The following is a 16,472-nucleotide window of genomic DNA, read 5'->3' as shown; positions in this document are numbered from 1 at the left end:
GTGCCGTGTCAGATCCCATGTGCCCATAAGTGACGGCTCAGGACTAACCTTCCCCAGGCCCCACCATGTGCACCTCAACCTTACTAAACTGTTTAGTCATTATTTGCTTCTCTCAACAGACCAATGGTCTCTGAACTTTTATGATCAAGCATTTTTTAAAAGCATCAGTTAAAAAAAAAAGAAACTGAGCATATAGTCTCAATACTTTTTAAAATATCTTAGAATATGTAAGAAATACTGAACTCAGATATAATGTACATTATAAAATATACATTAAATCTGACAAGACTTTTACAATGATTGATTTACAGGAAATATACAGAGAACAGAAAAAGATGTTAATTTACACAATGGAGTTGTATGCAGTAAATCAGACCACAGAAAAACTTAGAAGACAAATAATCTGATTTCTCAATAAATGAACTCTAAGGGAAAAAAAACTGGGATGGAAGGGAACCAGCTAATCAAAGAGACTTTTAATCCTTCTCAACCAGTTTTATTTAGATGCTGATTCCAAGAGTAGAGAGAAAAATTGACGACCAATTAGTGGGTGTTCAATGTAGGAAATGTTTAATATTTTCAGTTATAACAATGGCATTATTTTGTGATGTTATTTTGGGGTTTTGTTTTGGTTTACTTTAAGACAGAATCTTGCTCCATCACCCAGGCTGGAGTGCAGTGGGGCAAACATGGTTCACTGCAGCCTGGACTTTCCAGGCTCATGTGATCCTCCCATCTCAGGCTCCCAAGTAGCTGAGTCTACAGGCATGCATCACCACACTTGGCCGATTATTTTTTTTTTTTTAAGACATGGTGTTTCGCTATGTTGCGAAACAGGCTGGTCTCAAACCCCTGGGTTCAAGTGATCCACCCACCTTGGCCTCCCAAGGTGCTAGGATTACAGGCGTGAACCACTGCACCTGACCATCATTAAGTTTTAAAAGTAAAGAGTCCTCATCTATAGAGACACTGAAATACTTATAAATAAAATAAGAGGAGACTGGAGTTTGTGTCCAAATAATTAAAAAAAGGGAGAAGTAGGATTATAAATGAAATATAACTGATCATGAGCTGATACTTTTGTATGTTTGGAATTCTCCTTAATTAAAAGCTAAAAAAAAAGAAAAAAAAACAAGGTATGGTAAAGATGAAATAAACTATATTCTAAATGTTTTATTACTATGGCAATACCCTTCTTACTCAATAAAACATTCAGCAATGCTTTTTTGAAGGCAACACAATTAAATGTCATATCCCATGAGACTCTGCTCTTATTCTATAAAATTACCAAAGGGCAGCTGGTCAGAATAGAACTCTCAGCCCCAGTACTTTCTAGAGTCTACTCTTGCTCAGCTGTCTATCAATAATCAGCACTCACATGGCCTTAACATGTGCCAGGAAGCATTCTAAGCACTTTATAAACACTACCTAACGCAGTGCTTAAATTATTAGCATTATCTTCAATTCATGATTCTATGTAAGAATCATTTTAAGCCACTGACAATTTTGTACCCTAAAAAATGTAGCTAAATGGCACATATATTAAGCACGGTACAAAATCTGACATAACATTTTAAGTAAAGTTCAAAAAATCCAACTGCATAAAATGAGGATGCATGGTTACACAGTTAATGAAATGACCTGAGTAAGCATGCCACAAATAACTGAAGTCAACTGCCAGTCACAGTACATTAGAATTACTGCAGGGTTTCTCTGCATTGGAAAGAGAATTTCAACATTTTCTTCTGACACCCCAAAGGACCACGCCCTACCTCCTTGAGTGAGCATTCCACCCTGCCCACACCAGTGTGCATGGCCACAGGCTCCACAGGGCAGAAGCAACATCTGAAATACTCACCATTGTATTCCCAGACCCTGGCACACAGTGGGTGCTCAATCAATATTTACTGGGTGGGTGAACACATAATGTGACCTCTGGTTTTAGAAACAGGGTAGCAGTAATCTCTGAGGGGCTTAGGTAACACAGCACCTGAGGAGGCATCACCTGCATCTGACTCACAGTGACACTGACATACAGAGGGAAGGCAGCTAGGAGTCAGCACCGCGGGCTGGAACTGAGCAGTGCAGCTCCAGAATCCACACCTCTAACCCTCAGTTCTGCCGCTTCTCTTCCAAATTAATTAATTGAATGTTGGTCATTTACATGCAGGGTCTAGAGTAAACACTGTGCTCCTACCTGGACGAGCTGCTCTGCAGAGGGAGAGACTTCCATTTCTTTTCGTGTCACCCCGAAGCTGCCTTTCAGACTTGTGTCCTTGACCTGCTGCTGCAGCAAGGGCACCAAATACCTCAGGGTGAGCAGGACACCAAGAATCAAAAGGGTGGAATGTTCATCCTCGACAGGAACCAGTAAGCCTGTGGGGGCAGCAGCAAGGTGTCTTAACATCTGACTCACTGTTTGGAGATTCTCGGCTTAATTTGTTAAAAAAGAAGAGATCTTGAGAGATAAAGATGGCATGAACATGACCATGAATGAGTATACCATGAGGCCCACTGGGAGTGGCTTCACACCCATGCTCCTGGCTTAGCAGGCTCCTTTCCTGTGAGCTTCACTGTCTTTGAAAGTCGGGTGGTCATTTCATTTCGCACATCCACGTGCTCACTTGAGCACTTGCCAGTGATGATTTCCACAGTTACCCAAACAACAGGAGAAACTATCAGCTGACCTACAGAGAACCCACAGGGACCCGAGGCACAGTCTCAAGCCTCACAGACTCACCTTAGTCAGGGCTGGCACAGATGGAGGGCCAGGTCCTGGGTGGCAGGCAAGGCTCACCCCAGCCCACACCCACTGCACAGCTAGGTGTCCTTGGGCGCAGCTGCATCTGCAGGGTCACAGAGACCCATGTGGGCTCACAGCAGACCCAACGCAGTTCACATTCTTTCGGCCAGTGCCAAATAGCCTGGTCCAGAAGCTGAGGGATCATCCGATTTTCACGATTTCAAAGGTCTACCTTTCGTGCATGCTGGAGACTCTACAACTCGTATGCCTCTGCCTTACCTAAGAGCACATTTAGCAGCCAGCTGTAGAAATACTGCGTCCTTCTTGAGTGCTGGCAGATGCTCACTGCTGACCCAGCTGCTGTCCGCCGAATGGTAGGGGAGCTTGACTTCAGGTTCGCTATGAAAGCCTTTAACAAAACCTATGGGAGCAGAAGTCCAGGCAGATAAAAGATGAAGCTCCCATGAAGCTTATCAGGTATTACATAAAACTTAACTTGAATTAGAAGTTTCCAATTCTTGCAAAGTATAAACAGTTTGAGGCTTTTCCTGTAGCTCTACTTGAAGCACCCCAACTCTGGGACACTCAAGAGCGGTTTATAGACACATGCAGTCTATTTGCTTCTTTATAACCTTCACTCAGGGGACTGCTCAGCATCCATGTCCTCTCTGCAAGGGTGGAGGCCTCAATTCTAGATACATTCTACCCACAGCATTTGGGGACAGTCAAGAACAAAATCAACAAATGACAAAGTTAAGAAGAAAAACATACTGGCCAATTACAGTAATGTCCCACCCTAAGAGATGGCTTGTCAAAGTCCTGCTAATGTCATAAAGTTCTCAGGACTGGAACATCTTCAACCAGAAACATGTGCAATTTAACTGGATATGACAGCATACTTCCCACAACTGTTCTCCTAAGAAATTAGAGAATACTTTCCCACTGGGCCTCTAGGACAATCCAAAGGAGAAAGTGCTAGAATTCTAATGATGGCCTTTAAGACTTGACAAAAATATCCTAAGAATGAAAAGGGATGACCCATCTAGTTGCATCATCTTGGTGACTATGGTACTTAGGAACATCCATTTCCCATTATTCAAAACCATGCTCTGAGCCATGACTTCATTCCAATCACTGTTCAGCATGCACTGACCAACTACTATGAGTCAGGGACTCTGTCAGAGCTATGCCTGGGCAAACAATCAGTAAACGAGTAACTGGCATCTGATTTATAAATAAGTTTCTATTCCACAGCATGGTTAGCCTATACTGCTTCTCAGAGGCTTATTACTTCCAGGGAATGTACACATCAGACCCCTGGACACCGTTCTGCAAAGGATGAGACCCCCAAGACTCCCCCCTGGCTTCTTGCCTCGAATTTCTCCTGAAAAACCACCTGGAGAATAAAGTAGAATTATCTCTGACAAACTTTCTTAGCTGCAAGAAAAGATATTCACATCTTTATAAAATACTTTGGCCAGGTACAGTGGCTCATGCCTGTAATCCCAACACTTTGGGAGGCTGATGCGGGCAGATCACTTCAGGTTGAGAGTTTGAGGCCAGGAGTTCATTAGTTCAACATGGTGAAACTGTGTCTCTACTAAAAACACAAACATTAGCCAGGCATGGTGGTATGCACCTGGAGTCCTAGCTACTCGGAAGCTGAGGCACAAGAATCGCTTGAACACAGGAGGCAGAGGCTGCAGTGAGCTGAGATTGCGTCACTGCACTCCAGCCTGGGCAACAGAGCAAGACTCTGTCTCAAAAAAGAAAAAAAAAATCATTCTATTAGTCCAAACTTACAAGCACAATGAAAGCTACTCATTATTATGAAGAGTCAGAACATGGTGAGCTTAAATAGTCTGGAATAATAAAGAATAAAACTTAGTCTGAGAGCTCCAAGGGGCCTCCTCAGATCTACTCTCCACAATGCCAAGAATCCCTTCTCCAAGGCAGCTAACAGGAGGCCCAAGGCATGCTACAACTCTTCTCACAGCGAGAAGGTACACTGTATTTTAGAACAGATAGCTCCACTTTCCAAAACACATGCACAACATACCTTTCAGAGTACTTCAAAAGGGAAGACACACATTAATCATTAAAACTTCAAAGCCAAGGGTACTTTAAGGAGTGGAAGTTAAAATCATAATATGATTCCAGAACATACCCACCAGGAGGGCTAAAAGTAAAAGCATCAGCAATTCCAAGTGCTAGCGAGGACCAGATCTCCTGGAGTCCCCATACACAGTGACAGAAGGGTGAGATGGTACAAGTACTGAGAAGAGCTATTTAGCAGTTTTGGGGTTTCTTTGAGACAAATCTCATGGTATTACCCAGGCTGGAGTGCAGTAGCACAACCTCGGCTCACTGCAATCTGCCTCCCAGGTTCAAGCGATCCTCCTGCCTCAGCCTCCCGAGTAGGTAGGACTACAGGCGCATGCCACCAAGCCCAGCTAATTTTATTTGTAATAGCGACAGGGTTTCACCGTGTTGGCCAGGTTGGTCTTGAACTCCTGACCTCAGGTGACCCGGTTGCCTCGGCCTCCCAAAGTGCTGAGATTATAGGCATGAGTCACTGTGCCTGGTTTCTTTTCTTTTCTTTTTTCTTTTTTTTTTTTTTTTTGAGATAGAGCTTCGCTCTTGCTGACCAGGCTGGAGTGCAATGGCGCAATCTCGGCTCACCACAATCTTGGCTCTCTGCAACCTCCACCTCCTGGGTTCAAGCGATTCTCCCGCCTCAGCCTCCTGAATAGCTGGGATTACAGGCATGTGCCACCATACCCTGCTAATTTTGGATTTTTAGTAGAAATGGGGTTTCTCCATGTTGGTCAGGCTGGTCTTGAACTCCTGATCTCAGGTGATCTGCCTGCCCTGGCCTCCCAATGTGTTGGGATTACAGGCGCGAGTCACCTTACCCGCCTCCTATCCTTTTTTTTTTTGAGACAAAGTCTTGCTCTGTCACCCTGGCTGGAGCGCAGTAGTGCAATATCAGCTCACTGCAACCTCCGCCTCCCAGGTTCAAGTGATTCTCCTGCCTCAGCCTCTGAGTAGCTGGGATTACAGGTGCACACCACCATGCCCGGCTAATTTTTGTATTTTAATTAGAGACAGGGTTTCACCATGTTGTCCAGGCTGGTCTCGAGCTCCTGACCTCAGATGATCCACCCACCTAGACCTCCCAAAGTGCCAGGATTACAGATGTGAGCCACCACGCCTGGACACTATTTGGCAGTTTCTACTGCAGCTGAGATGCACACACCCTATTACCCAACAACTCTACCTCTAGCTGTGCACGATGGAAAGCTGCACACATGCTCCAAAAGACAAACCTAAGAGTGGTGACAGCAGTACTGCTCGTAATAGCCAAGAACCAGAAACAACCCAGCAATAATACAATGAATAAACTGTGGTATAGTCCTACAATGGAATGCTATGAAGTTACTAAAACTACAGGAACTACTAATACACACAATAATATAGAACTCTCATGAACTAAATGCTGAGCAAAAGAAACCAGACAAAAAGAATACATACTATATGGTCTATGCACACAGAATTTAAAAACAGACTCTGGCATTAGAAGCCAAGACAGTGATGACCATGGGGAGGAAGGAAGGAGTAGTGATGGTGGGATGGGGTAGGGCTACAAGGCAGCTTCTGAGTGCTGGTTATATTCTGTGTCTTGACCTGGGTGGTGGTTACAAGGGTAAATTCACTTTGTGGTTAGGAAGAATACACTAATGATTTCTGTCCTGTCTGGAACATACATTTCATGTCAGAAAAAGGAAAAACAAGGGAGTATCAGTGTTTGGCAGGTAATCTTGAGAATGAGAATACACCAGGCCAGGTGCGGCGGCTCACACCTGTAATCCCAACACTTTGGGAGGCCAGGCGGGTGGATCACAAGGTTAGGAGTTCGAGACCAGCCTGGCCAACACAGTGAAACCCCATCTCTAAAAAAAATAAAATAAAAATAAAAAGAATGAGAATATACCAGAGGATGGGAGACTTTTTTTCTGAGACAGAGTCTCACTCTGTCGCCCAGGCTGAAGTGTAGTGGAGCAATCTCAGCTCACTGCAACCTTCTGCCTCCTAGGCTAAAATGATTCTCCTGCCACAGGCAAGTACCACCATACCCAGATAATTTCTGTATTTTTAGTAGAGACAGGGTTTCATCATGTTGGTCAGGATGGTCTCGATCTCTTGACCTCATGATCCACTCGCCTTTAGCTCCCAAAGTGCTGGGATTACAGGCGTGAGCCACCGTGCCCGGCCAAGGTTGGGAGACTTCTAATCCAACATGCTGGATTGAACATGTGAAGCTCTGCTACCCAGAAGCCCCACAAAAGTCATGTAAAGAAGTTGTATAAAGCGTAAGTGTACAAGGACAGAAAGAACAGAACAGGGGCAACAGCAGACTATGGGGGTCAACAAAACTTCAGAAGCTAAAAAGTAACAAGGGTTATGTAACTGATTTGTCAGCCTACAGAAAGAAGGACAAATACAAGCTTTGCTGGGAGATGGGGGAGAAGGTACAAGGGATACCAGCAAAAAGCAAGCTCACTCAAGCCACAGAACTCCAAGAAGAGTTCGGGCTTTGGAGGCACCACATACATCTGAAAGTGGAAGAATGGAGGGGGTCAAACAGTGGCTTGACTCATTGCTCCTTGGGCAAATTCCTACCCACTCGCCTGAGGTCTCCTCTGTGATCCAAGGCAGCTCAGGAAGCAGCCCACCTCCCTATCTCTGGCAAAGATTGAGAGGGATAATCTCAAGAGGTGTTAGCATAGCTGAGGACACACGTGAGATGCATACAGAAAACTAAAAGAGGGCGCCCTGACCAGTAACACTGTGAATCCCTTTCCAGTCCAGGATTGAGGACAAACGCAGCCAAGCTTATATCTCCAATTAGGAAAATGAGGAATTTCCTTCCAGGGATACTGGCTGACTCAAGAGGAAAGACTTGCAGATACTGGTATTTAAAGACCTATGATGGGGCCAGGCGAGATGGCTCACCCCTGTAATCCCAGCACTTTGGGAGACTGAGGAGGGAGGATCACCTGAGGTCAGGCACTTGAGACCAGCCTGGCCAACACAGCAAAACCCCATCCCTACTAAAAATACAAAAATTAGCCAGGCATGGTGGCGTGTGCCTGTAGTCCCAGATACTCGGGAGGCTGAGGCAGGAGAATCACTTGAACCTGGGAGGCAGAGGCTTCAGTGAGCCAAAATCATGCCACTGCACTCCAGCCTGGACAGCAGAGCAGGACTTCATCTCAAAAAAAGAAAAAGAAAAGAAAAGAAAATAGCTGGGTAATGGTGGCACATACCTGTAGTCCTAACTACTTAGGAGGCTGAGGCAGAATGGCTGCTTGAACCCAGGAGTTTGAGGCTGCAGTGAGCTATGATTGCACCACTGTACCTCAACCTGGGCAACAGAGCAAGACCCCACCAAGAGAGAAAGAAAAGAAAGAAGTTAAAAATATAACACTGAATAGAAGAGTTTGAGATGGATATCTAAAAAGTACAGAAAAAGAAAAGAAAAGGGTAAGATGTGAATTAATCCAGGAGGACCAACATCCAACTAACGAATTTCAGAAAGAGAAAGGACAAGAACTTCTCAGAGAAATGTGAGAAAATCTTCCCAGAACTGAAATGATAAATGTTTCCAAATTGGAAGGCCTACTAAGTACCTAGTACCTAAGTACCTAGTACCAAAGAAAGCTTCTAGAGAAAAGCACATTGTAGGTTAAGGAATAGGGTCATGTTGGAGACTTTAAGACAAAGGGACAAAGACTTTGCATTTCTGAGGGAAAATGATTTCTAGCCCAGAACACTATACGCAGCCAAGTGTATGGGAGAAAAAAATTGCATTTTTATGAATGCAAACCCTCATACAATTTACCTCTCATTCATCTTAGGAAGTTACTAGGAGGATAGAAAGATAAACATATGGCATCTAGAAACTGGGCATCCAACAGAACGGCAAAGGAAATTGCAGGATGACAGCAAAGAGACGTCCTAGGATACAAGGGTGCAACAGCCCTGAAGAGCAACCTGCCCAGGAGCAGAGAGCTGGAGAACTCCGTAGGGATGACCCCACTGGGGAAAAACTGACTCAGTACATTACCTATCATGAAAAACTGTACTAAACACATTTTACAAAGCAGTTGGAAGGTATAAGACAAAAAGGCCAAAGAATAATAAGCAAGCAACACAGAGGTAATGATTAACTCCAGGAAAACAAAAAGTTATACAGAGACATATAATCAAGGCACAAGCCAGCAAAGAGCAAGGCAGCAGCAATGGCCTCTGAGATACAAGGATTAAGCAGGAAGGGAACTACTATCTTTACTTATAATCCTGTTGGTACTACTGAATTTTACTGATAATACCTTCCATTTTAAGAAATGGCATCTCATTTTGTCACCCATGCTGGAGTGTGGTAGCACAATCACAGCTCAGTGTAGCCTCAAACTCAAACTCCTGGGCTCAAGCGATCCTCCTGCCTCTGCCTCCTGAGTAGCTGGGACTACAGGCAAGTGCCATCATGCCCAGCTAATTTTTTTTTTCATTTTTTTAGAAATAGAGTCTCACTATATTGACCAAGCTGATCTCAAACTCCTGGCCTCAAACAATCCACCTACCTCAGCCCCCTGAGCAGCTGCAATTATAGACACAAGCCATTGTACCAGGTTCTTGATAATAATTTTGATAATAAATTTGAATAACCATAAATGAGCAGAGAGGTAGCAGAATAGATTTTTTTAAATGCCAAAGGTTCAGGAAGGAAGTAATTAATGGACTCTGTGTTCAACAAAGTGTTAGCAGCATCATACTCAGATGGTGATTTACATCATGAAAATGATAAGAACAAAGACTACAAAAATATCATCTGTCATCTGACTCTGACAGTCAGAGATATCACAAAGGGAACTGCCTTCAACAGACCCCAGTGTACAGATGGGCGGAGTGGCGCTGTTGGGGCTCTCACAGCTTCTGACCGCAAAGGAGCACCTACTCCCATTCCAAAGAGATGGTAATAAAAATAACAGTAGCGCCGGGCGCGGTGGCTCAAACCTGTAATCCCAGCACTTTGGGAGACCGAGGTGGGTGGATCACAAGGTCAAGAGATCGAGACCATTCTGGTCAACATGGCGAAACCCCGTCTCTACTAAAAAAATACAAAAAATTAGCTGGGCATGGTGGTGCGTGCCTGTAATCCCAGCTACTCAGGAGGCTGAGGCAGGAGAATTGCCTGAACCCAGGAGGCGGAGGTTGCGGTGAGCCGAGATCGCGCCATTGCACTCCAGCCTGGGTAACAAGAGCGAAACTCTGTCTCAAAAAAAAAAAAAAAAAAAAAAAAGCAGCAGCAGCTACCCTTTACTGAGCATGATGAATTAATTATTACACTAAATTCTTTAGATTCATGATCTCCCTTTGTCATTCCAAAACCCCATGACTAGTTTGAATATCTCCTTAGTATTAACAAGAAAACTTCAAAGCTCAGAGAAAAAACGTGAGAGGTTAATAGTTTATTCCAAGTCATTCAGCTAATAAGAGCAGCAGCCGCTCCCATGGGAGCCCTTCCTGTTGGCTACTATGCTACACTCTAACACGTATTCATTTACTTACTCTTAGAATTGTCCTATATAGGTCCCATTAAGGCTTTGTTTTTTGTTTTTGTTTTTGTTTTTTGAGATGGAGTTTTGCTCTTTTTGCAGTGCAATGGCGTGATCTCAGCTCACTACAACCTCCGCCTCCTGGGGCCAAGTGATTCTCCTACCTCAGCCTCCTGCATAGCTGGGATTACAGGCATGCGCCTCCATGCCCAGCTAATTTTGTATTTTTAGTAAAGTCAGGGTTTCTCCATGTTGGTCAGGCTGGTCTCAAACTCCCAACCTCAGGTGATCCGCCCGCCTCGGCCTCCCAAAGTGCCAGGATTACAGGCGTGAGCCACCGCGCCCAGCCAGGCTTATCTTTCAGAGTATGAAGGAAACAGCTTTGAGCTGTTGGGTAGTTTGCCTAGAGGAAAAGAACTAACAAAGAGGACAGAATTCTAATCCAAGTCCATCTGATTCCAAAAGGAGTACTCTACCCACTGTGTAACACCTCCTCCCAGGAGGGCCACTTGGGCTCAAACCCAGGACCGACCCACCAAAAAGGAAGAGGCTAAGAATCCTGTAAACTGCAGACCATGTGACAGGGCCACTATTTCTGGACATTACAAACAAAACACTGAAGTGGGTTTGCAGGGGGTTTGTTGGAATGCTCAACAGGAATCCAACTGGCCCAGACAGATGTAGGACGCTCAGACCCACAGGGCTGCGCCAGTGACCCTTCTCCGACCTGCAGTCCTGACACTCATCTTTCCTCAGCTAGGTGAGAGTCACTCTAGTACACCGAAAACCAACCTGCTCTGGAAAAATCCCTTTTGAATTTGCATCTATAAACCATCTCCCTATTCAACTCTTCACCCCACAATAAGAACTCAGAAGTGAAAAGAAGTCCTTAGGGTGCCTCGAAAATAGCACAAATGGTGGTAGTCTAAATTACAACACACAACCTACCCCAACAGGCACTCCCAAGTGACTGCCTGTTCAGAAGCCCTGACCCTCCAGACTCGCTCACAGCGTCACTCGCATGTTTGTGATCTGAGGCAACAATCATACCTTAATTTCGTTGTCATTTGCAAAATTGCCGAAAGAAGCCATAATTTTGGGAACAGCTGCAGCCAAGGTCTCCTGGACTGATTCCTCGGGTCTCTTGCTTGTTCGAGTCAGGCACGGCAGAAGGTTCACCAGGTAAGGCCTGCGGATGCAAAAGAACACAAGTCATTCTTCCAAGTCTCCTTCAGGAGAAATAGAAGCAATTCATTCCGTTAGGGAAAAGCCAGTTTTATATGCAAAACAGTCCCTAACAGAGATGAGTAAAACTCAGCTAAAAGAACAGGAGGAAGAAATGTGGGTGAAGCTCAAGTGTCGGGAGGCATCCTTCATTTCTCTTATGATCACAGAATATCCAAAAGGCTGGGTTTAAAAATTATTTGCAGTAAATCATAGTACTTATTAAAGCACTCATTTTTAACTGGAAAATAATAGATAACGGTAAAAAAAATACCATTTTAAAAAACAAAACTTTTTTTTTTTTTTTGAGACAGAGTTTCGCTCTTGTTATCCAGGCTGGAGTGCAATGGCGCGATCTTGGCTCACCGCAACCTCTGCCTCCTGGGTTCAGGCAATTCTCCTGCCTCAGCCTCCTGAAGAGCTGGGATTACAGACACGCACCACCATGCCCAGCTAATTTTTTGTATTTTTAGTAGAGACGAGGTTTCACCATGTTGACCAGGATGGTCTCGATCTCTTGACCTCGTGATCCACCCACCTCGGCCTCCCAAAGTACTGGGATTACAGGCTTGAGCCACCGTGCCCGGCCAAAACAAAACTTTTTAAATACGAATAAAGCTTTCCTGAAAAAGGAGAATTATAAAATGGGATTGTTGGTTAAGACGAAAAGCAGAACGTGTAGGACACAAAGCAGTGAGTCACAGACTCCAGGAATTCACCCAACACACACAGTGACAGGGCAGGCCAGGTGCCAGGCACCAGGAGTAGCATAGCCCCGCCCTCTGGTGGCACAGCTGGGCAACAAGCAGGGCCTCAGAAGGCAGCACCCACACCACAGGGCTTGGGGGACAGGGCAAGACAGGGAGGCTCGGGGAACCTCCCTAAGGAAGTGACTGTTTTGCTGAGAACTGAGGGGAGGGGGAGGAACCCAACCATCAGAAGGAAGAAACACCCGAGTCTCTGAAGAACTAATCAGGCCAATGAATCAATGCAGTGTCTGAGGAGACAGAGCCAGTGACGGGTCTGGAATCTATCTAGATGGCACTAGATACAAGAGTTTATGGGTACAAGAGTTTAAATAAGGGAATGACAAGACCCAATTATATTCTTTAAGGTCACTTTGGCTGCTATGCAGAGAACCTGGGATATGTTGCTTCGGAAATATATCACATTTTTTGAAATGATAGTAAAAGAAAAAAGATTATACAAAAAGAAATTTCCTTAGTGATTATACCTCTGCAGCTAAACAAGTTTTTTGGTTTTTTGTTTTTCTGAAACAGGTCTCACTCTGTCGCCCAGGCTGGATTGCAGTGACGCAATCTTGGCTCAACATGACCTCCACCTCCCAGACTCAAGTGATCCTCCTACATCAGCCTCTCAAGTAGCAGTGACTACAGGCACGCACCACCGTGACTGGCTAATTTTGTATTTTTTATGAAGGCAGGTTTCACCATGTTGCCCAGTTTGGCTTAAGCAATCCACTGGCCGCAGGCTGCCAAAGTGCTGGGGTTACAGGTATGAGTCACTATACCCGACCCCTAAAGATTCGTATTGAAACTCAGTTCATACTAATAGTGAGGGTTTAGACCACTCTCCCAGTGACTCAGGATGGAGCTGAGGGTCTATGGGACATCAGCAAGTATTGCAGGTTAAGGAGAAGGAAAGAGCTGATGAAAAGTGGTTCTGCTTTTGTTTCTCAATCCATTTAGATACAACTGTTTTGACTAGACACAACTATTGACAGTACAACAATCACATTTTTGACTCATGTAATAGACAAATGGATATTTTGCTATAAGTCCCATAGTCAGCAATAATGAAGTTGGTACCTCAGCCTTCAACAATTTGGCAAGTATCTCTCAAGCAAGTACTACATGCAGACACTGTTACTGGTGTTGGGCTGCAACAGAGAACAGGACACTAAGACCCCTGCTGTCCTGGGGAACACATCCCATAAGTCTCTTGGGGGAGGGTGGGAGAGAAAATGAACAAGCACCCAGATAGACTACACGTGACAATTTTTGACACGAATTAGTGCTATGAGAGAAACATACACAAGGCAAAGTTGACTGCAATTTGGAGGAGGCAGAATAGACTTCTGAAACGACATGAGCTGAGACATAAAGGAGTAGCAGCTGGCCCCTGACAAACATCATCATCCAGAGTGTACAGCTTACCTGCACTTCTGAGGCCGAACCAGGTGAGCCAGCTCAGCAAACCTCCACAGGGCAGCACGCAAACTCCGAGGGGCACCATTCTGAGGGGTGCAATGAGTGATGCATTAGGAGGCATGCACTAGTCACCAAGAAACAAAGCATTTCCTTTCACTGTTACTTCCTATGTTTAGAGAAAAGGCCATTTAAATGCATAAAACATCTGGTAACTAAGGTCTAGTGGGCTTCAATTATAAAGATATCAAGTAAGTTACCATTTTTAATTCCCATCTCATCTAATAAAGAGTAACCTCTTGAAGAAAAGTAAAGCATTCGTCTACCAAACAGCAATTCCTTCTAACACTGTTAATTATTGAATAAATGCTGTTTAATAGAGTGAAGCTTGTTCAGTGCTGGAAATAAGGCCCAAAACCTGGTATTCGATAGCACAGCAGAGGGATTATACTCAATAATATATAGTCAATAGTAATTTTTTTTTTTTTTAGACAGAATCTCACTTGGTTGCCCAGGCTGGAGGGCAGTGGCACAATCTCAGCTCATTGTAGATTCAACCTCCCAGGCTCAATTAATCTTCCCACCTCAATCTCCTGAGTAGCTCGGACTACAGCGGTGCACCACCACGCCCAGCTAATTTCTGTACAGACAGTGTTTCGCCATGTTGCCTATGCTGGTCTCAAATTCCTGGACTCAAGCAATCCACCCACCTCAGCCTCCCAAAGTGCTAGGACTACAGGTATGAGCTACAACACCCGGACTGATTTCATTTTTATTTGTATTTTTGGAGATGGAGTCTCACTCTGTCACTCAGACTGGAGTGCAGTGGTATGATCTTGACTCTATGCAACCTCTGCCCTACCAGGTTCAAGTGATTCTCCCACCTCAGCCTCTCAAGTAGCTGGGATTATAGGCACCCGCCATCATGCCTGGCTAATTTTTGTGTTTTTAGTAGAAACGAGGTTTCTCCATGTTGGCCAGGCTGGTCTCGAACTCCTGACCTCAGCTGATCTGCCTACCTTAGCCTCCCAAAGTGCTGGGATTAAAGGTGTGAGTCACCGTGCTCTGACTCTTTTATTTATTTTTAAATGTATAATAGGCCCAGCACAGTGCCTCACACTTTTAATCCCAGCCCTTTGGGAGGCTGAGGCAGGCAGATCAGCTGAGGTCAGGAGTTCAAAACCAGCCCAAAGTTCGCTTGAACCTGGGAGGCAGGCAGAAGTTGCAATGAGCCAAGATCGCACCACTGCATTCCAGTCTGCTTGACAGAGCGAGACTCTGTCTCTAAATTAAAATAAAATGAAATCATTAAAAGAATATAATTGGATTATTAGTAACACAAAGGATAGATGCTTCAGGGGACGGATACCCAACCTTCCATAATGTGATTATTATGTATTATCTACCTGTATCAAAATACCTCATGTACCCCATAAATATATACACTTACATTTACCTACAAAATACATGTACCTATAAAAATTAAAAATGTACACCGGGCATGGTGGCTCACGCCTGGGAGGCTGAGGCAGGCAGATCATGAGGTCAGGAGATCAAGACCATCCTGACCATGGTGAAACCCTGTCTCTACTAAAATACAAAAAATTAGCACGGCATGGTGGTACATGCCTGTAGTCCCAGCCACTGAGGAGGCTGAGGCAGGGGAATCACTTGAATCCGGGAGATGGAGGTTGCAGTGAGCCAGGATCGTGCCACTAAACTCCAGCCTGGCAAAAGAGCAAGACTCAGTCTCAAAAATAAATAAATAAATAAAAATTTAAAACATTTTTTAAAAAGAAAAGAAGAGCCCACCTTTTTAATCTCCTTGTAGAGCTCGAGCTGTAACCTTGGAAGATTAGAATCCATCAAAGCCTACAACAAAACACATGAGATTTATTTTTGGAAGACACATTCCATCAGCAGTTCTAAAGTAAGCTAAAAGGGAACTAAGATTTCAATTTTGGGGCAAAGTAAAACATAATAGCAACTAAATTAAGAATATATTCATTAAGAAAGAAAAGCAAATATATGCAGGAAGTTACTGAATACACTACAAAATACATGTCATTCACTTGAACAGAAAAATGGAACAACAATTTAATTTTCATTATCATCAAATACTACATAATATCAAAACTTAAATGGTAGGTGGTTCATATATAATAAATCCTAAAGCCCCTGGAGTAAATCTTTAACCTTCACTGGGAGAATATTCTGTTGGATGACACACGCTCAGACAGTGCCCTGGACATCTGCAGGGTCCCGGGCGCTGAGGGTGTACTAATAAAACCTTAGGACCCTTGCCCCAGCCCAGAACGCTTCTTGAGGCTGAGTCCTGCTTCCTTTCTGCAGGTGTGGGACCCCAGAGCTTACTGCCAGCTGGGAGCCCCACGTTCCTCACAGCACCTCTTAACCTTCCTTGCTCACTGGTGAGGCTAAACCAGACATGATGGCCACATGGTCAACTTCACAAAGTCCACATTAGAGATTGGCTTCTCAAGCTAGGGGACGGGACAGGGAAGACTTTGGTGCCTGATTCTCATCCACGGGAGCCTTCTCTTCCAAATGCCTGCCCACCCAGGAGGGAGGAAGCTGGGCCAAGCCTCAGTCGAAGCTCTCTTTCTTTGACCATGGTGTGCGCAGTTGATGTAAATGGACTGAGGTAGTCTTAGTAAAACTTATGGGTTAATCTACTGGGTCAGCAAACTTGAAAAT

The 16,472-nt window shown here is 44.4% G+C and overlaps 1 protein-coding gene across 2 annotated transcripts in view; it reads right to left on the bottom strand.

The window, feature by feature from the left end:
* HTT (huntingtin) overlaps positions 1-16,472 on the bottom strand; it is a 159,476-nt gene that overhangs the window by 116,367 nt on the left and 26,637 nt on the right. For both annotated transcript variants that reach the window (XM_039468122.2, XM_074395811.1), the window contains exons 4-8: positions 15,570-15,629; positions 13,767-13,846; positions 11,416-11,554; positions 3,023-3,164; positions 2,198-2,376 (exon numbers count right to left, since the gene is read on the bottom strand). In XM_039468122.2, coding sequence (XP_039324056.1) covers positions 2,198-2,376; positions 3,023-3,164; positions 11,416-11,554; positions 13,767-13,846; positions 15,570-15,629 — 600 coding nt within the window. The remainder of the gene's footprint in view (positions 1-2,197; positions 2,377-3,022; positions 3,165-11,415; positions 11,555-13,766; positions 13,847-15,569; positions 15,630-16,472) is intronic.

This window comes from Saimiri boliviensis, chromosome 3 (assembly GCF_048565385.1).
Source record: "Saimiri boliviensis isolate mSaiBol1 chromosome 3, mSaiBol1.pri, whole genome shotgun sequence".
Classification (NCBI taxonomy): domain Eukaryota; kingdom Metazoa; phylum Chordata; class Mammalia; order Primates; family Cebidae; genus Saimiri; species Saimiri boliviensis.
The sequence above is the reverse complement of the archived record's forward strand: the minus strand, read 5'-3'. Positions and strand labels throughout refer to the sequence as shown.